We start from the raw sequence: 21,004 nt of genomic DNA, 5'->3' as shown, positions 1-21,004 counted from the left end.
ATATTGGAATTTCAAATTAATTTTCAATATAATTTTTTAAATTTGACTGTATTTGTTGATAATTGCTTTGTGTTTGGGGAAAAAAGGCCGCAGGCACTTTAGTGAAGATTATTTATTGAGTTATGATTATCTTTATGTGTTTAGAAGTAAAACATGTCATAGATAAATGAAATAACAACACTGAGAGAGAGAGTTACCTAAATCCACCCAAATGAAGATTGGCAAATTGTTTATGTTCCCTACAACTCACCTAACTTATAAAACCTTAATTCAATATTTTTAAAAGAGTCATTATAAATCTAATATGCTGACCTAATATTGTGAGTGTGTATCACTTTCCAGAAGTATAGAAGGATAAATGATATTCAGACATGATTTTTTTTTCTTTTTTCTTTTTTGAGACAGTCTTGCTCTATTGCCAGGCTGAAGTCTGCAACTTCCACCTCCCGGGTTCAAGCAATTCTCCTGCCTCAGCCTTCCAAGTAGCTGGGACTACAGTTGCCCACCACCATGCCCAGCTAATTTTTGTATTTTTTAGTAGAAATGGGGTTTCACCATCTTGGCCAACTTGGTCTCAATCTTCTGACCTCGTGATCTGCCTGCCTCGGCCTCTCAAAGTGTTGAGATTACAGGCATGAGCCACCACACCTGGCCAAGACATGCTTTAAAAAGTATGTTTGCAAATGGTAGACAATTTATAAAAAGAAAAAACATCACCTTTATTCTTCATAATTAACATTATTTCATTTGTAAAGCACCAACTTGGTTTTTTAAAAAGTAGACGTTGACCATTATAAGAGAATATGATAGAATGGACCATATGGTACCAATGGAGGATCTCAATATTTATCTTCTAAAAATCTGTTTGTTTTTCCTTCCCACTTCTTATTCACAAAACACAAAACATACTAGTGCTAAAACATTAAATTATTTTTCTCTCCTGAAGTCCAGAGTTATCATCCCAAATTTATGTTCTAAAAATCTGCTCGTTTTTCCTTCCTACTTCTTATTCATAAAATACAAAACATACTAGTGCTAAAACATTAAGTTATTTTTCTCTCTTGAAGTCCAGAGTTATCATCCCAAAGCCCATGTGGTCATCACTTGTCATAATGTTCCATGCCAATCTGGAATAAAATGTGGGGAATGGGTGTTCCATTAAAAACGATTATTCACTTATAAAGCCTTACATTACATATTTGACCATACAATTCACCCTGTCTTCAACCAGAGTAGTATAAAAAAATAAATTATTGAAATTTCAACTCCAAGGGAAATTCAGCATTAATGATTTTTTTTAAAGAAAACAATGTAGGAGATAAAATTGAATATATTTATTTTGCAAATGTAATTTCCCATTAACAAAGAAATGTATAGAGAACGTTTCATTTGCAGCTGCCTAACAGATGGGGTAATTGACTAGTAAATGCCTCACACCCTTTTAAAGTAGTCTCTCTAGGCCAGGAGCCGTGGCTCATGCCTGTAATTCCAGAGGTTTGGGAGGCCCAGAAGAGAGGATCACTTGAGGCCAGGCGTTCTGGGCATGGTGGCATGCACCTATAGACCTAGCTACTCAGGAGGTTGTGGTGACAGGATCACTTGAGTTGAGGAGTTCGAGGCCATAGTGAGCTACAACTGTGCCACTGTACTCCAGTCTGGGCAATGCAATGAGACCCTGCCTCTTAAAAAAAAAAAAAAAAAAAAAAAAAAACCTCTACAGTACTAGCATGGTTACATTATCAACAAACATGAATGCTTCTCAAAATCTGGCCAATGGAAATAATAATGTTTCATATGTTTTCATTATCCTATGACTAAAAACAGTTCACAAGCAGAAGTTTATTTCCAAGAAAATTCAGTGTCATTGATATATACTGTAACCATTACCAGAATATATCAGTTTTTAGATATAAGGACATCAAAGGCACTCCCATTCCCCATGACCCAAAGAAATTTAAACTTATCCAGATACAGATGATAATACATAAATATTTTTGTGGGAAAACTTTTTGCTTTACCATGCTGCTTATATGTCTAGATAAATTAATGTCTATTCAAACTAAACACATCATACAGCACCTTTTCTTTTATATCTTGAAAAGCATACATGAGCAAGAGTGGAAGAAAAAATGGTTGATTAGAAAAGCCCACAGTCTTTCAGATTCTCTTTGATGATTATATCTGTAACTGCATCAAACACAAACTTGACATTTTGGGTATCAGTAGCACAGGTCATGTGGGAATAAATTTCCTTATCTTCTTTTTTTAAATTCAGGTCTAGAAACTGGTTCTTGATGTAGTTTCCTGCATCTTCAAATGTATTTGGCCCTTGTTAAACAAAATATTTTAAGAGGTAAAGATTAATTACATGTTAAAAAGAATAGGCTATAAATAATATCAGTAAGTTTTAGGATTTTACTTTGATATACTAAGTACTGCAAAATCATAAAGGCAAGGGTCAATTATCAGGGTGCTGGGAACTATGCTTGCCCGGTTGGGAGCTCCCAGTGGCTACAAGGTAAACTTTGTATCAAAAAGCTCACAATAGGCTGGGCACGGTGGCTCAAGCCTGTAATCCCAGCACTTTGGGAGGCCGAGGCGGGTGGATCATTAGGTCAACAGATCGAGACCATCCTGGTCAACATGGTGAAACCCCGTCTCTACTAAAAATTACAAAAAATTAGCTGGGCACTGTGGCACGTGCCTGTAATCCCAGCTACTCAGGAGGCTGAGGCAGGAGAATTGCCTGAACCCAGGAGGCGGAGGTTGCGGTGAGCCGAGATCGCGCCATTGCACCCCAGCCTGGGTAACAAGAGCGAAACTCCGTCTCAAAAAAAAAAAAAAGCTCACAATACAGTAGAAATGCCAAAATATTAATAAAAAAAGAGTGAGTGATACAAACATAAACCTCAAATACCTTGTGTGTGTTTGTGGGTATGGGCGTGAGTGTTTATACAAGCTAAGAAAGAAAAAGAATGGAAAAGCGAGATGACTAGGGTGCAGAGGAGTTGGTATTTGGGCTGGACGTTGAAAGGTAGCTATAACAGAGAAAAGTAAGTGAAAGCGAGAATTATACCCGTAGACTTGAGGGAAGGGAAGGGAAACAGATCGAGCTTTGAAGGATCTAGTTGGATAAAAATCAAAGATTTTTGTAGAGGAATTGTAGGAAATCAAGTAGAATAGATGCTATGGGCTAGATTATAGACTATTACTTATAAAACAAAGGAGTTAGGATGAGACATAAAAGGCTATAGAGAGGTAGTCTTGACTGATGTGTTATAAGCACTAACACAATGAAGGCTCTGCTTGAGAAAGTTTGGTCCAATAGCAGGTGCACAATGAATCAGCTGAGACAAGGCAGAAATATAATAAGTAGGCTAAAAAATACAGGACAACTAAAAATCATCTGTTAATGGGCTTTAAAATAGAATATGCTTTGTGGGGACTTGACACGGGATGGAGCAGTAGCATAAAGATTTTCTAAAGAAATAAGTCTTTGTTTCCTACTTTCTTGTTACTAGAAGCAAAACTCCATAAGGGACAAGCTTTAAAGCCATATAACCTGGCTAAAATCCAAAACACTGGCAGTACCAAATGCTGGTAAGGGTATGGACTTACAGGAGTTAATTGCTTGTGCAAATACAAAATACTACTGTCACTTTGAAAGGCAATTTGGCAGTTTCTTACAAAGCTAAAGATAGTCTTACTATACAATCTGGCAATCACACTTTTAGGCATTTACCTAGAAACTTACGTCTACACAGAATCCTGCACATGGATGTTTATAGCATGTTTTTCCATAATTTTCAAAAATTGGGAGCAACCAAGATGTCCTTCTGTAGCAGAAAGGATAAACTGTGGTTCGTTTAAGGAACAGAATATTAATTTAAAAATGAAAAAATAGCTATCAATCCATAAAAGACATGGAGGAAATTTAAAAATACATATTGTTAAGTGAAAGAAGACAGTAAGAAAATGCTACAGGTTATATAATTCCAGTTATATTGCATTCTGGAAAGGGCAAAAGGATAGAAACAGTAAAAAGATCAGTGGTTGCCAGGAGTGTGGGGAGGGAGGAAGCATGATTGGGGGACACGGGATTTTTAGGGCAGTGAAGCTGTTCTGTATAATACCGTAATGGTGGATACATGACCTGCATTTGTCAAAACGCACAGAACTATGCGACATAAAGAGTGAACCCTAATTAAATGATGGACTTGGCCGGGTGCTGCAGCTCGCACCTATAATCCCAACTATGCTGGTAACTCTGAGGAGGGTGGATCACCTGAGGTCAGGAATTCAAGACCAGCCTGACCAACATGGTGAAATCCCATCTCTACTAAAAATACAAAAATCAGCTAGTTGTGGTGGCACAGGCCTGTAATCCCAGCTACTCGGGAGGCTGAGACAGGAGAAAAGCTTGAACTTAGTAGGTGAAGGCTGCAGTGAGCCGAGATCACACCACTGCACTCCAGCTTAGGTGACAAAGTTAGACTCCTCAAAAAAAAAAAAAAAAAAAAAAGTACATGGGAACCCTTCATACTTTCTGTTGAAATATTTGTCTATAAACTAAAAACTGCTCTAAGATATAAATTCTATTATATATAAAATGTAAAACCTTTAATGAGTTTATATTTAATTAGTAATATTCAATATATGTGAATATTATTTGTAAAATGCAAAATGTATTTAGTCACACGATAAATGTGTGATATATTATAGATATTTATAATTACAGAAAAAAGATACAAGCCCTGATTGTAGACTGACCAACATATGTATCTGTTTTGACAGGATGCCTTGCTCCTAGTAACATCGGGTAACCTTACGTACCTAAGTGGTGAAACTGGATTTGTATTTTTGTTTAAATCATAAATATGGCTGGGTGACATGGCTCAGACTTATAATCCCAGCACTTTGGGAGGCTAAGGTGGACAGATCACTTGAGGTCAGGAGTTCGAGACCAGCCTGGCAAACATAGTGAAACCCCACTGCAACTGAAAATATAACAATTAACTGGGTGTGGTGGCATGTGCCAGTGGTTCCAGCTACTTGGGAGTCTGAGACAGGAGAATCGTTTGAACCCGGAAGGCAAAGGCTGCAGCCTGGGCAACAGAGGGAGGCCCCATCTCAAAAAAATAAAATAAATATTTTTTTCTTATATAATTTTATTACCAAGAGAGCATGCAACTATTTACAAACAACAACAACAAAAAATTCTTTCTGAAGGAGAAACAGTCATCCTGTGGAATGTCACATTTACAATGTCTGACTAACAAGATCAACACTAAAATCCTGGATCCAAGAAAACCAGAAAAAAATGAAGATGTCATTATTCATTCCCAAATTCATTCATGCTTTGTCTCTAGAAACAAGTCAGACATTGAAGAGCCTCTGAGATCTACTATAGCATTATAAGAGTTCGGTAGGAAGTACATTAAAAATGCCAATTTGGAATAACATTTGCATTCCTGTTATGATTTGAAGGCAGTTCAGTTTGCAATGTCATTTGACACATTCTATGGAGTAGCAACCCTGGTCCATCTAACCCCTTCAGGTTTATTTCATTAGGGCTTGGCTTTAATGTAGACAATGTAGAGAGGGTTCTTCTATATTTGTCAGTTTTTTTTCAGTTTGGACCTTAAACATGACTCAAAAATGATCATAAGCCTCAGCCTTGTAAGTATTAAATGCCATGATCCAGATAGGAAACATATGTTTATACAGAAATGTATTACTATGGAACTAAAAGAAAAGAATCTTACCAGTGTATTCTGGAAAGCAGATACTAAGATGCACCTTGGTTACTTTTTCTTGAAAGATATCCTTTTTGTTGAGGAACAGGACAATGGAGGTTGTTGAAAAATACTTGTGATTACAGATACTGTTGAACAGGTGAAGGCTTTCATGCATTCTATTCTGTTAGGTATCAGAAATGAGAATGGGTAGGATAATTATCTGCAAAATGTGAATATTGGGCATCATGAACAAGGATCTAAACTAACATCAATCTTTGGAAAACCCTCATGAGTTGGGCAATGTGATATTGTTTCTGAAAAGCACAAAGATTATTTTTAACCCTGGCTTTGTTTAGACTTACCACTTCTTCATCTTCCACGAGAACCATGTCATAGGCACTAAGCGCAGCACAAAATATAATGCATGTAACTCCTTCAAAGCAGTGAATCCACTTCTTTCTCTCAGATCTCTGTCCACCTACATCAAACATCCTTTAAGAAAACATCAAATGAATAATAAATCTTATCAGTATCTTCCAAAATGTGCCTTGAGGTTAGCATTTAGAGTTATAAATGAGTGATCCCATATCTTCAAAAGGTATTCCTTTGACTTTTCTTGATTATAAAATAAAATTTGGTCAAATGCCTATTCAAGGACTATAGAGAGAAAATATACTTTTAAAATGGTCTCCTTGCAAACTAGAGTGAAATAATTTACACACTTTGAGAAACTAGGAAACGTAAGAGAGTTTAGAGTTTTAGTAAAACATTCATTAGCCATAGAAGATTTTGATCAAAATTTAGACCAATTCTCTTGAATGAAAAGAAACTGCAAGAAGATTGGAAGTTACTGTAGCTCTGATGCTATGGTTCTTGCCTATTTTTTTTTAGATTTTCCTACATTCATTTACTCAAACAATTATTGTTTGCATTCTAGGTACTAGACACTGTGCTAGGTCTACTGGTACAGAAATGAAAAGATATGGTCCCTATCTTCAAAGAACCTTCTGTCTTATACAGAAAAAAAACAAGTAAGTTACTATAATATTATGTAAAAAATATTCTAATATGCAGGGAAAATGTGAGCATACAGGAAGCCTTACGTTAGTCTGAGGGATCATGACACTTAGAGAAGGTGTTTGAAAACTCAGCCTTTCTTCTACTTTTGTATTTTGGTAAAAGAGATCATTGTGGACAGAGGACTGAATTTTAAAAACTAGGAGTTAGGCGGCAAAAATTTAGGTTTATATCAAAGAAACTGTTTAATGTTTGCCATCTCAGGGCTTTTGCACTGTCTCTTTCCTTTTCCTGTGACAAAGATTTCTTTCTTCCTTACATGACTGCTTTTTTCTCAACTCTGAAGTCAGCATCAATAAAAAGAAGTCTCCTGGAGCATCCATGTAAATTGCACCTCTCTGTATACTCCATTTGTCTTCTATAATATCATTTTCTTTCCTTTATGGTAATCATCACAATCAATAATTCCAGGTTTAGTTATTGAGTTTTTATATGTGCAATATCTATCATTTTCCTAATACAATAACAGCCTCATGAGGTCAGGAACATTTTCTGTATTAGTAACTGCTGTATTCCTAGTTCCTGGCACTATGCCCAACATATAACAGGCACACAAAAAATGTTTGTTAAATAGATGAATAGATTCCATGTTAAGTGAATAGAGGCAGGAAACACAGCGAACATCCTATGTTCTCTCATGTAAGCAAGTAATTTATAGTTTTGGGAACATAAAGAGTAAGGTAGAAACATTGAGCTATATGGCCTAACAACTATCCATTTATTCACTCATTCATCCTTTATTCCACAAATATTTACTAAATACTTATAATATGCCAGGCACCAAAGATTCAGAAGAAGCTTTTAAACTAATGGTGGTGGTAGTGATTGGTGTGTGTGATTGAAATAGACTTTAGACATCCATATAGAAGATCTGATATGGATTCAAATATCCTATATAGATACCTGAAAGAGACCTTACATATCCATATAGGAATCTGATATGGATTCAGATATCCTGTGTAGATACCTGGAAATAGACTTAATATGAAATATCTACATGAAAATAGACTTCAGATATCCATATAGGAAGTGTAGGGAGTGGGTTGTAATTTGAAATGAAGTGATCAGAAACTGTAGAAGATGACAGATTTGTAAAAACCTAAGGAGATGAGGGGTTGAGGCAACTGGATATCTGGAGCAAACAATATTATAGGCACAGGTGACAGAGGAAACAGCAAGAGCAAAGGACTTCAGCTGGGAGCTGCACATATCAGCCAGCAGTGGATTTACTGGTCCTTTCTTGTTACATGAGAAATACAGATTTCATATTGCAGACAATAGAGGACTTTGGGTGATTTTTGTGTAGGGAATTGACATTTTTTGTCTGTCTATTGTTGTTACAGATCACTTCTATTGTTGTTACAGATCTGAGTCCGAAAGATGGACTTAATGAGGAAGAGATTAGAAGCAAAGAAATAAACTATGGGGCTATCATAATAGTTTAAACCCAAGGTATTAAGTACCAAAAAGCATCCAAGTTTTACAGACTTCAATGGTAATAGTTATACGTGGAGTAATAAATGTCAGCCGGTCTGCTTATTGAAAATAATCAAAAGTATAATATATTTTATATTTCACATATGAACCAAGTAAACATATATAGAACTAATATTCCTCAAATAATGTACCAATGCAAAATTGCTCCATTAAGCAGTAGATTAAAAGGTAGATTCTCACAGTATTGAAAATAATGGTTAAGAGTTCAGTAGTTAATGGTGTGGAAATTGAAATTTGGTGTTTATAAAGAATATTATATGTGCTTCTAATTACCAAATTGCAGTTTCAGGCATGTAAAATAAATGGAGGAAGGGGATCAAATTTTGGCTTTCAGGTTATACTATGTGAAAATTAACCAGTACATTTAATTTTTTAAAAAATTAAACAACATTCTCAAGGAAACAAGGATTACAAATATGCATTCAGACATTTAAATTGTTCAACAACTGTTTTGTTGATTCATAAAAACAACCTTAGTTTTATTCAGAATTTGTAAACTGGAGTTTTATCTATTTCTTTGTTGAAATTACTTTTAAAGTATAAATTACATTTAAACTATAAAATGTGATGGAAATGGAAATAGCTGAGATCATGACTTTCATGTTCTCCTTAGTTTTCCACATCCCCAGTTGTATTAATCTTAATTTAACACAGCTAATAAGAGTTTACTATTTGCTGGGCATATAAACACCTTACAGTGATTAACTCATTTAAACCTCTTCAGGAACTGACAAGGTAGGTACATTTAGCATTCTTATTTTTTCAGATGAACCCTTAAGCAAATTGGCTAAGACTTATTATTTCAACTAATATTTGTTGAGACTGCTATGCATCTGGCACCATGATAGGAACCATAGGTTCTGTGGGTATGATAGTTATGGCTGTGAAAGTTGTTAACTTGCTAAACCTAAGTCTATTTACTTACAACAGGTGCACAACTAGCGCTGGTGCCTTCAGTTAGCTCTCAGACCCTCACAAGCGGACTGAAATTGTCTTCACTGTGGAGTTTATCCTTCTCCTCCCAGGTCAGGCAGTACTTTTATGTTGTCAGACAGGTCACTGAGCAAAAGCTTTAATCTCCCTCCTTCTGGGAGGTTTTGTTCTTTTCTTTTAATGAAGATAGTCAGTTATCACCTTTCAGATGTACATATATGCTCCATTTGGTCATATATGAATATATTGTGGATCATTTGTCGGTAAGGAAATGTGATGCTGTGATTGAACAATGATGCTTAACTTGTGGATTTTGGTGAACTGAAGGTGGAGTATACAGTACTAGGTTTAAACTCCTGGTGGACTTTTCACACTGAAACCACCCTTCTTAACCCCACCCACTGGATTTTTCATTAGTCTGGATTTCTGTAGTCTTAATTTCTTTCACTCTTAATCCCTACCTCAGGGGAAAAATCCCCTTTCCATTGCTTAATGGAAAACCAGTCATGGAGCCAGGACAAAGGCTAATGGAATGTTTGTGCTAACGGAGCCCCATGTGCAATTGCCACAGCAGTGACGGTAGTGCTGTGGGAATCAAATTGTGGGAGGCTTACCTCAGGTCAGCCTTCTCCACTCAGCAGAACTTGCGTTAGTCCTGTCAACCTTTGCTTGTAGTCTCTTTTTCTCTGCTTTTATGCCAAATTATGCCACTTTCTTTCTTTCTGATGGATATTTTATTCTTTTAGTCACATTTTCAATTCCATTATATATTCAGTTAGAATCTATTCACATCTTAAAAGTTTGGGACACTCATCTTTTTAAGGTGACTTCGCAATTGCTCAGATTTCCTGCATAGTGAGCAAGTATTTTACCTCAGAGAAAACCATCTTATTTCTCGCATGTTAATAGTTTCATTTTTTTGTTTTTTGGTGTGTGTGGGGTTAATGATAAAAATTATAATAGGAATTATTAAGATATGGGAACTCTAACTTGTGGGTTCTATGGGGGACATAAACTCCCCAGGACGAGGGGAAAAAAGAAACCTTGTATATTTCCTACTTATTTATTTTCTACAGCATAATGTTCTCAAATGGGTTTTTCCCAAATCGGAAACATCTGAAGAATCTCTGAGATGAAAATCAGAGTAACAGCAAACTCACTGGCTATGTCTTAACTTTCTCTGATGACTCAACTTCTTTGCAGCTGACTAACAATGTGTTAACAGGTGTAAGAGATAGCTGTTCTCCTCTTCTGATAAATATGTACAACTGTGATAAATGAAAATTATGGGTTTAATACTTTACAGTTGAATAAAAGTCATATTGGAATTGTGTGCTTTCCCTGAAAAATGAATTCAAATCCATGGTTTTATTCGTTCCTCGTAACAGTTCTTCAAAGGGAAAATAATATTTACCCATTTCTTTACCAAAGTGAAGAAACTGGCCTTTGAGAAGCTAAGGTTGTTTGTTCCTAAACTCACAGTTAGTAAATGATAGAGCTTATGTAATATGACCCATAGCCCATGCTCTTTCGGCATATCATGCAGCTTCTAATAAACGTGTTTTAATTGGTTTAGCTTTCTCCCAAGGAAGAGAGGACAAAGATTGCTCAGTCTTAGCATTCTGAATCAATAAAATGGATTCTGAAAGTCTATCTTAGGTTGAAGGCTTATAATCTTCTCATTTTATGACTTGTTTGATAAACAATATTTGTGTGTGTGTGCAGATTGACGTAGGAGCCATAGGTCCAGGGAGCATTGAACATTTCTCTAATGCCATCTGCTATTATTGAACTGAAATGCTCATTAGCAAATCAGACCAATAGTCAGAGTTTTGTTTCTGTATTGATTCTCTTGGAAACTATTTTAGCTCTAAGAATAAGTTACATTTGTTTTGCTAATATTGTAGTCATTTATTTTTCATGCATCTCTTTTCAATTTTAGCTTTCCCCTAAATTTTAATTTACTCCTTATTTTATGGAGTTGTAAAGTATTACGACCTATGAAAGCAATTTGGAGATCCCCAAAGTGAAGTAATTGCTTTTGTTTTGGGCTGAAGAAATATTCTCCCTTATACATAAAAATCAAAACAAAACAAATAGCTTTATTGTGACTATTCTGTGAGAGACAAAATTAAAATCAGTGAAAATATGTGTATTTGCTGCCCGGAGTTTTGGATTGGTCAAATAGAATAGATTATTAATGAGAGAAATGGACATGCTTGAATACTCTTAATTCCCCAAAGAGTTAAAGTAACTGGAGCCTTAATGATGTTACATGGAATTTACAGGCTTCATTTGGGATTTTGGGTGGGTTTTTTGGTCTTGTTTATTTAGTGTTTTTAAGGAGGAATAATATGTATTTCATTGTTAAGTCTGACATTTGTTGGAATTCTTAAAGTTAAAAAAATTTAAATAACTAAAATTTATGATGTAACTAAAAATTGACAGGCCAGCCTTTTTTTTTTGAGATGGAGTCATACTCTGTCACCCAGGCTAGAGCAGTGGCACGATCTTGGCTCATTGCAACCTCCGCCTCCTGGGTTCAAACTAGTCTCCTGCCGCAGCCTCCTGAGTAGGTGGGATTTCGGGTGTCCACACCACGCCCTGCTAATTTTTGTATTTTTAGTAGAGACAGGGTTTCAGCATCTTGGCCAAATGGTCTTGAACTCCTAACCTTGCGATCCACCCACCTCAGAGTCCCAAAGTACAGGGATTATAGGCTTGAGCCCGGCGCCCGGTCGTAGGCCAGGCTTTTAAGTGACAGCTGAACACTGATTATTAGTTAAATTGTCCAAGGCATTAATATAGGGCAAACCACCAGAGTTTTGTGGCTTTATATTAAACAATTGAGTAAAGTAAACCATTGTGTTTTATAGTTCTAGTAAGCAGTTGGCAAAGCTTTGAGCTTCATGGTTTATGTTAAACCGTTGGCTAATAGTGGATCACATGAGATTATTCACATTTCATATCAGAATAGATTATTATAAACTAATATTCCCCTTATAATTCTTGTAAAATTATTATATAATCTAGAGTAGCTAAAAATCAACAAGGCTGCTGCAGCTAATTTATTTGTTAGATGTCTTTGCTTATCCTATAAGCCTGAACTTATCTCTGAAAAATCAGTTTCTGACATTCTCTAGTATGTATTTGATTACACAAAAATAAAATCCAATATGAGTAGGAATTTTAAAATATTCTATTGAATGGGATTTATTCAACATGTTAGTATCTATCACAGTTGTTAGAATTTCTCATGATGGCTACATAGGAGACCAGGTGGCTCTGTGTCTTTTCTACACAGCCATAGAAAATGGTCTTACCAATCGTTCCCTTGTGTCTGGTCCTAAAGATAGAGAAGGGTAGATACTTGCAGATGGGAAGGATATGCACAGACATCTTACTAAATCTCTTAAATACTCAGGATTAAAAAGGAGAACCAAAAGGATTTATAACTATAAGGAAGCCAGGGTCTCCAAATCATTGGAATCATAATACCACTATATACTTTCTACTGAATGTATGAATTTGAAACTTCAGATGCCCACTAGATAATTCTCTGATTATTTAATAATGTAGTTCATAAAGCCATTAAAATAAATTCTGTCACTAGAATCAATTAGACATCATATTTTATAACTTATTATTTTGGTAATACTAATCATGGACATGCCTGAAACAAATACATAGTATACTTGAGTTATTGCTCTATGAGACCTTATAGAGAGACTAGCAAAGCTAAATTGAGATGTAGCTGCTGGTTGGACAACCAGAGTCATTCCTAATCTGAGATGATGCATTATGCCACACAAATGACAACAATGAATATCATTCAATGTCATATCTCAGGAAAACTATAGTTTCTTTTATATCATAGATCTGCTCAAACATTCTATAAACAGTGATGGTCATTTATGAACTCTAAAGCTCTGTGTTGTAATAGTTGCTAACCTTTTTTCCTTAACTCCCATATAGTTTTAAGTCTTTTCAATTCTGTTTGCCGTCATGGAAAAATTAGGAAGTTTTTTTTTTTTTTCTCTATATTTGTTTGCTAAATTTCTGTAAATCTATTTCTAAGTTATTTGTTCTGAGGAATTATTCTGTAACAATAAAAGGGCTCACATTTGCACTGTATTTTTTTTCACTTACGTAGTACATTAATGTCTATAAAGATAATTTATCAGTTTGACAGTTGAAGTTCTGGTTTGATAAGAACTCTACAGTAATTTCCATTGAATTACATGATACACAATAATGATACAGTACATTGGCAGAAATAAATTTTCATTTTGGTGTTCCTATTTAAAATTCTAGAGTTCTCTAATTTAAAATGTAAATTGAGCCCTTGGTTTTAAATAGTCATAGGATGACTTATGTGATGTGAATACAAATCAATGCTAATGTAATATATTTTAATACCTGAGCACTTGCTGAAATAAAGTTGGAAGGTACATTATTTTTATACTTCCTATTTCGAAATACTACAGAATTGTGTACTTACTCCAAAACCCTGTGCACTTTTGGCCTATCCTATTTAGCACATGAAAGAAAAGCTATTTAACAGTGAGAAGTTATTAAAGGATTAATATATCTTAAGTGATCACCTTCCTATAAGACTTAAGATAGTGCAAAATCAACCATGAAACTACAAAAGGACAGAGGAAAATTTAAAACTGCATTTAAATGATTTTAAGTTGCTTCTCAAGAAAAAAAGATTTTAAACTATTTTTTAACAAAATTTAAATATTTTCCAAATTTTATTGTTTAAATAGACTTGTTTTTAGAAAAATTCCTTGCATTGGAGTAGGGAGGTACTGTGTCTTCCATCCTCTTCCTTATTGAAAATGCCTTTAATAACATTGTCTTGAGTCAGAGGAAAAGCAAAGGCTCTTAAGAAAACAATAAAGCTTGAAACCTGTTTTAGAATACAGCAAGGACATGGTAGTTACACGGTAAAGGGAATGTTCTTTTTTTTTTTTTCATGACAGAGTCTTGCTCTGTCACCTAGGCTGGAGTGCAGTGGCGCAAACTTGGCTCACTACAACCTCTGCCTTTAGGATTCAAGTGATGCTCCTGCCTCAGCCTCCTGTGTAACTGGGATTACTGGGGCACGCCACCATGCCTGGCTAATTTTTGTATTTTTAGCAGAGATGGGGTTTCACCATGTTGGCCAGGCTGGTCTGAACTCCTGACTTCAAGTGATCCACCCTCCTTGGCCTCTCAAAGTGCTGGGATTACAGGTGTGAGCCACCGTGCCAGGCCAAGAGAATTTTATATCAAAATAATTTCTAGCTGGGCTTCACAATCCAATTCACAAACCCCTTACATTTTAGCATTGATACTGTAATAGAGAATTAGCAAAACCTTCCTCATTGCTTCATAAGGATCAACAATATGTGAAAGCAGGGTAGATCACCTTCTTATATGACTTAAGATAGTGCTTCACAAAATCAACCACAAAACTACAAAGGGACAGAGGAATATGCCTATGTACTGAAGGGGGTCTGGAGACCTAATCTGGAGTCCTATTGTAAGAAAAATGTATTTTAAAATTAATATTTTATTGTAAAAATTAAGGCAATTGTTACATTCTACTCTGTGATGGTTAATACTGAGTGTCAACTGGATTGGATTGAAGGATACAAAGTATTGATTCTGGGTGTGTCTGTGAGGGTATCCCCAAAGGAGATTAACATTTGAGTCAGTGGGCTGGGAAAGGCAGCACCACCCTAAATCTGGGTGGGCACTATCTAATCAGCTGCCAGCACAGCTAGAATATAAGCAAGCAGAAAAATGTAAAATGAGAAACTGGCCTAGCCTCCCAGCCTACATCTTTCTATCTCTGGGTGGGCGGCTAAGGTGGTGGCAGTGCCAGCTGAGGGGCACCAAGGCAGGAGAAAGATGTAGGCTGGGAGGCTAGGCCAGTTTCTCTTTGCTTCTTGCTTACGTTCTAGCTGTGCTGGCAGCTGATTAGATCACACCCACCCAGATTAAGGGTGGGTCTGCCTTTCTCAGCCCACTGACTCAAATGTTAATCTCCTTTGGGGATACCCTCACAGACACACCCAGGATCAGTACTTTGCATCCTTCAGGCCAATTAAGTTGATAGTATTAACCATCACATACTCATAATTTAAGTTTCAAAACTTTATGATTGTTTATACTACTTGGTTCAGAGTGAAACAGATGTTCCATAAAATGACTATGATTTTCTGAGGGTTATGTGTTTATTGGCAGTTGTCTTGTAACCTGGTTTTAAAAGCACTGACTTATAAAGGACCACAGGATCCTCCCACTTAAAGATATTTCCCCAAGAAGCTGTCTTTTATCCTCCCTCCCGCCTTCTCTCTGAAAGGGATTATAAATGACCAACAACATAAAAAGACACATTTACACTACAGAAAAAAATGGTTTTCATCCCAATTTATCTGACAACACATTAGTGCCTGCCATACAGTGTAAGGAGTGTGGTCTTTGAAGACAGAATGATATGCACTTTAATTCCATGTCTAGCACGTCTGTGAAAGACCTTGGGGGAAATCTTTCATCTCAGTTTAGCCACCAGTTTTTGAGCTATCCACTTAGCTTCAGGATAACCAGGATTGCTTATCCTGAGTATGGATAGCAATACTCGGCTCATGATGCTACTGTGCAAATGTAAAGACTGTGTATGTAGAGTGCCTGGCAGAGTGCATTTACTCGTTCAGCAAAAATTACCTGCTTTCTCACTCTGTGCTAGCCACTATGATAAGCACTGAGGTGGAGCTCTAAACAGACATGGCCCCTGGCCTCCAGGAGCTCAGGCGCATATGAGATAGAAACAGAAACAAAAAGAGCATACTAATAAAGAAGTGAGACAATCTCATATATTAGTAATTAAGCAGTGTGATGTGTCAATGATGTAGTGGAGATGGATCACCCTGGCTTGGCTAATGAGAGCTATTTATTTGCATTTCTTCTCAACTCTGCATTTAGTGATGTCACCTTGGTTGACTGAAATTGGCTGTGGTGGGGTTGTTTGCACCAGAAAAATCATCCAGGGCTACAAATCAGCCAGCCCTCCATTGCCTTACTGTCCCAGAAAGCCTGCTGTTAAACGTTTGCCAGCATGCTGCAGGGTGTATGTGACAGGGATAAGCCTGGATGGTACATAGATAAGATGGTTATGCCTCCATGAGGAGACACATTTGGTATGAGAACTTAGTGATAAGGAGAAGTTTCTTGCAGATTCAGGAGCAGAGAGCACTTTAGGCAAATAGACTAGCAAAAGCAAAGGCTTGAAATGTTAAAGAACTGATATATAAACAAAATCATTTTTGAGAGTCATAATTTTTGAGACAGTACCAAATTGATTGGTGTTGTAGGGAGTGACTGGGGTCTTGAGCTTTTAGGTATTCAACAGGTAACATTAATTGTCAAAACTGGCTTTTGGTCCAGACAATCTAGAACCCAGAGAGTTCTACTGGCTTATGTAAGGTAAGCTACATCAAATTATAACTCTCTGCTTAGAACTTTACTTCATCTAATCTTTATAACAAACTTATTAGGCAAGTAAAGAAAAGGTTACCTGTGTTTCTTAACCCCTACAGCTAATTATTACATAGGCTGGAATTGGAACTTTAGTCTCGGCAGCCTCAAGGCTCACATTCAGTTCTAGTCTGTTTCAGTGAGACATTTGGAGAAAAGAAAGGAGAGTCAGACAGAAAAGGGACATGTCAAAAATGCTTTCACTGGGGTAGGGGGGAGCAGAGGGGGAGAAACAACTGGACTAAGGGTCCCAAAGGAAAACCCAGAAACTGGACCAAAGATGAGGAGTCTGAAGAAAGTAGTTGCCAAAAAGAACTATACAATAGTGAAACCAGGACTGACAACAGACTTCTCCTACATTTGCCAAGAGAGGATGTTGATCCCAATCTGTACAGTCCCTTTACCCTGGTTTAATCTTTGGCTCATCTTTCAGAAAATTAACTATTTGTGGGCCTAAAATTTAGGTGTGAATTTTGAAGAGTATTTTTTCCATATTAGTTGAAAATATACTTCTACTTGGATATTATATATAACACATACTTTCAAAAGTTTGAGGCTTTTATCTCACTAAAATAAATTTATGATGTTAATTACCATTTTCTTTTTCTTTTTTTTTTTTTGAGACAGAGTCTTGCTCTGTCACCAGGCACCAGGCTGGAGGACAGTGGCACAGTCTCGGCTCACTGCAATCTCTGCCTCCTGGGTTCAAGCAATTCTCCTGCCTTAGCCTCCCTAGTAGCTGGGACTACAGGCACATGCCACCACACCCAGCTAATTTTTATATTTTTTAGTAGAGTCAGGGTTTCACCATGTTGGCCAGGATGGTCTTGAACTCTTGACTTCGTGATCCGCCCACCTCAGCCTCCCAAAGTGCTGGGTTTACAGGCGTGAGCCACTGCGCCCAGCCGATTAATTACTATTTTCTTACCTTTTTCTCACAAGTGGATAGGAATAATTCATGCCGCTTTATCTCCAGTTTTTTATTCTTTAAGTTTATCCTCATTATTGGATGCATGAATAATCTTTAGTTATATTTTTATTGATTTTTTATTACTAAACAACACAGCTAGAACCTGCTATTAATGTTTAATATTCCATATTGTCCACAATCCATAAAAAAAGTATTGAAATATTGATGGATATTTTATAACATTATAGTATGGGTTTCCATTTTTTGGTACAATAAATGAGTGATTTTGCAGTAGAATTTCTAGGAAGCTCTTGATAATGTATAACAGCAGTGGAAATGATTTGTTTTCATACTCAAATCATGGCTATAAAATATGCTTTGTTATTGCAGTAAATAGTAACATATTCAAATAATTTTCTTCTTAGTAATTTGCATTTTTTTAAATTAGGAAAACAGATGTAACAGGAATATTTCAGGCAAATAGGAAAATAGAAAGGCAAAGGAAATAGGATTCCTGGCACCCATTTCTTGTATATTATTTAAATATATTTTCTTCTTTTTTTTTCTGCAAAGTACAGTGACAGATTTAAACATGAAGAAAGTAAAATCTAACCCCACCTGCTCAAGCCAGAAGCATTTTAGCCTGGAAGGAGGGATGAGGCTTGGGATGAGAGGTGGGGTGAGAGGCAATAGGAGGGAGGTGAAGGACAGTGGTTCTGAATGCACTAGTGAGTACATCCAAGGATTACTGAACCTGAACATGGGCTAGAGCTTTTCTCCATGAGGAAATAGTAAGCCTGATGCATACTCCTGTCCACAGTTAGAAAAGACATTTGATCATACCTGAAGTGCAAGTCTTTAAAGGAGAATTGGGTTTCAATAATTCCGGTCGTTTTCACTCGAGAATGAAGAACATCTTGTTCATTTGGCACATACCCAGATGCTGTTATTCTATCCAAATCATTAAGGTAGCTAACAAAGACAAAACAAAATTATATATGTGTATATAATATGTGTGTGTGTGTGTGTGTGTGTGTGTGTGTGTGTGTGTGTGTAAACTTTGCATTTGAAGAGACCAGGATTCAGTACAAATGAAATTTTAGTGTAGGGTTTATTAAAAATGATAAATTCTAGACTGGTGCTTTCCAAACTCTGCTCATCAGAATTAAAAGTTGGGCAGCTGGAATGCTGCAGAACCTCAGAGTGCTGAATGTGACACACAGCTGAACCCCCCCCCCCGCCCCGTGTCCTCCCTAAAGGCACCTAAATCAACACTCCCCTAAACTGTATTTTATGAGGTTTATGTGATAAATTTGTCTGCATATGGATAGGAGTATGAAATAAAATTTCTTTGTAGGACCTGAATCATTACAAAACTAAAAGCTGTCTTACAGTGCTAGTTGCTAGATTATCCTCAAAATTCTATAGTTTGAATTTAGGCATTTGGGTTTTATGAGAGTGATTGGTTTTAATGTCCCTATTTGAAGATTGAATGCATTTGCCTCATCAGAACTCAGCCATTTCCATTGAATGCTGTTGCAACATCTAGTTAGCACAATAAGAGAAGCACAGTTTGTCTCTCTTCCTGGTCTATGCTGGAAGTGACTCATGAATTTGCAGACCCACCCTGACCTGGCTCTCCTGGGGAGAGAAGGCTGAACTCACCCGCTGTCCCCACTCCCACCTCCTCTTCCATCAGTGCGTGGCTGTATCTTTACGCCTTCCAGAAGCTATATTAAAAATTCCTAGTATTATCAGGCTGAATGTTGTGTTTTTTCTCCTCACAGGATCTAGGTGTGGTGATGAACAGGAATAAGTCTAATTAAACTGTGTATGCTATAACTGTTCATTAGTCTGTCAAATTAGAGGAAAAAAACACCTGCTTTCAGCTTCCTAATCCTTGAAACCAGATGTCTTTATACTAAAAGTATTTTATTGTTATAAAAGTAATTTGAAAACCACTGGTCTAGACTTATGATACCAAGGCTTTAGTGGCTTAGCAATATCCCTATTTCTGTAGAAATTTTAAATACAAAGAGTAATAGCATGGAAATGCTTTTATGATGAATTTCACCATTACACTGAATCACATTATAGAAAGATAAGATTGGAGTGCTTCCGTCGAGGCAGAATTTGTGAGGTAGAATCCAGCTAAATGTCAGTGTTAAAAATTGTTTGTTCAATGATTAAATTGAGAAGCTGTTATGCCTTAGCACCTAGCACAAAGATTTTAAAAAACAAAACTTTTATTAAAAAAAATGCATTGTTAATATAGGTAATTTATTTTTGGAGGATCTTTTTCCTTTTAAGCTGAAACAAATTAAGGGTAGACAAGTGTCCCAAATGGATTTCGGCCAAGAGTAAAATCACACCTCAAGAAACACACAACATATATAATAGGAAAATGTATCACTATTGTTTTAGTCTAAAAAAGTTTAAGTTTTCTTTTTAAAAAAAGAATGACACATCAAGATATAAATGTATTGGAGAAAGTACTGTCAGAATTTGCTAATGTATTTATTTTCTATTTTGGCAAGCAAATCCCTTTGCCTACATATGTGGTAGGTATATCGTTGGTTAGTTCATGCAAGAGTAAAAAGAAAACAAAAAAACCAAAAGCATACCTACCAAAATAAAATTTAAATTCATTTCATGATGGCTAAATGAAAACTTTGGTAAGGACACATTTATTTGCATGTATAAATGATTTCAAGCAAAGCAGAAGCATTAGCAAACTGACAGATTTGCATTTAAAATGCTTGTTTAAATAAACAAATAAAGAAGTGGGTGTTAAAGCTTATGATCTAAAGCTTAGACCAAATAGAGACCCTCAATATATATGACTCTAATCATTTAAAAGTACTCAGTACTTTTCCAATCATTTAAACAAGTATTTTTCCTGATGAAGTCCATAATAATTCTTAAAGCACATGGAATTTAAAAGGCACACTAGATGGCTGCAATTAGTTAACAGTCAACTAAAATGTTTCCTCTGATTGTCCCTGCCATACCCCTCTTCTTTCAATTTGCTAAAACTGATGAGGCTGTTATGTTGCCAACTGTGATATTCTTTCCCCTTATTCTGATTATATTCACTTTTTTGTTAGTCTTAACTTGAAGGCTCTCTAGATTTGAGAAAACAAGAAATATCTTACTGTCACCAAAAATTAAAAATAAAAAAGTGTTAGAGACCTTGCTCTATATAATGTATATGAAATAGACTCACATTGTAGTACCAATCTCATTTTATATTTTGTTTTACAATGTAATTCAATATTTGAAAATTAAAATTCTGCTTTTAATTTTTGGAAGAAAGCAATGA

At 36.1% G+C, this 21,004-nt stretch overlaps 1 protein-coding gene across 1 annotated transcript in view; it reads right to left on the bottom strand.

Moving 5' to 3' along the window:
- Positions 1-1,312: 1,312 nt before the first annotated feature.
- GNAT3 (G protein subunit alpha transducin 3) overlaps positions 1,313-21,004 on the bottom strand; it is a 56,693-nt gene continuing 37,001 nt past the window's right edge. The window contains exons 5-8 of the mRNA XM_002751660.7: positions 18,526-18,654; positions 6,101-6,230; positions 5,766-5,919; positions 1,313-2,328 (exon numbers count right to left, since the gene is read on the bottom strand). Coding sequence (XP_002751706.1) covers positions 2,138-2,328; positions 5,766-5,919; positions 6,101-6,230; positions 18,526-18,654 — 604 coding nt within the window. The 3' untranslated portion in view covers positions 1,313-2,137. The remainder of the gene's footprint in view (positions 2,329-5,765; positions 5,920-6,100; positions 6,231-18,525; positions 18,655-21,004) is intronic.

Source organism: Callithrix jacchus, chromosome 11 (assembly GCF_049354715.1).
Source record: "Callithrix jacchus isolate 240 chromosome 11, calJac240_pri, whole genome shotgun sequence".
Lineage (NCBI taxonomy): Eukaryota > Metazoa > Chordata > Mammalia > Primates > Cebidae > Callithrix > Callithrix jacchus.
Note: the sequence above shows the minus strand (reverse complement) of the source record. Positions and strands in the feature narration are given on the sequence as shown.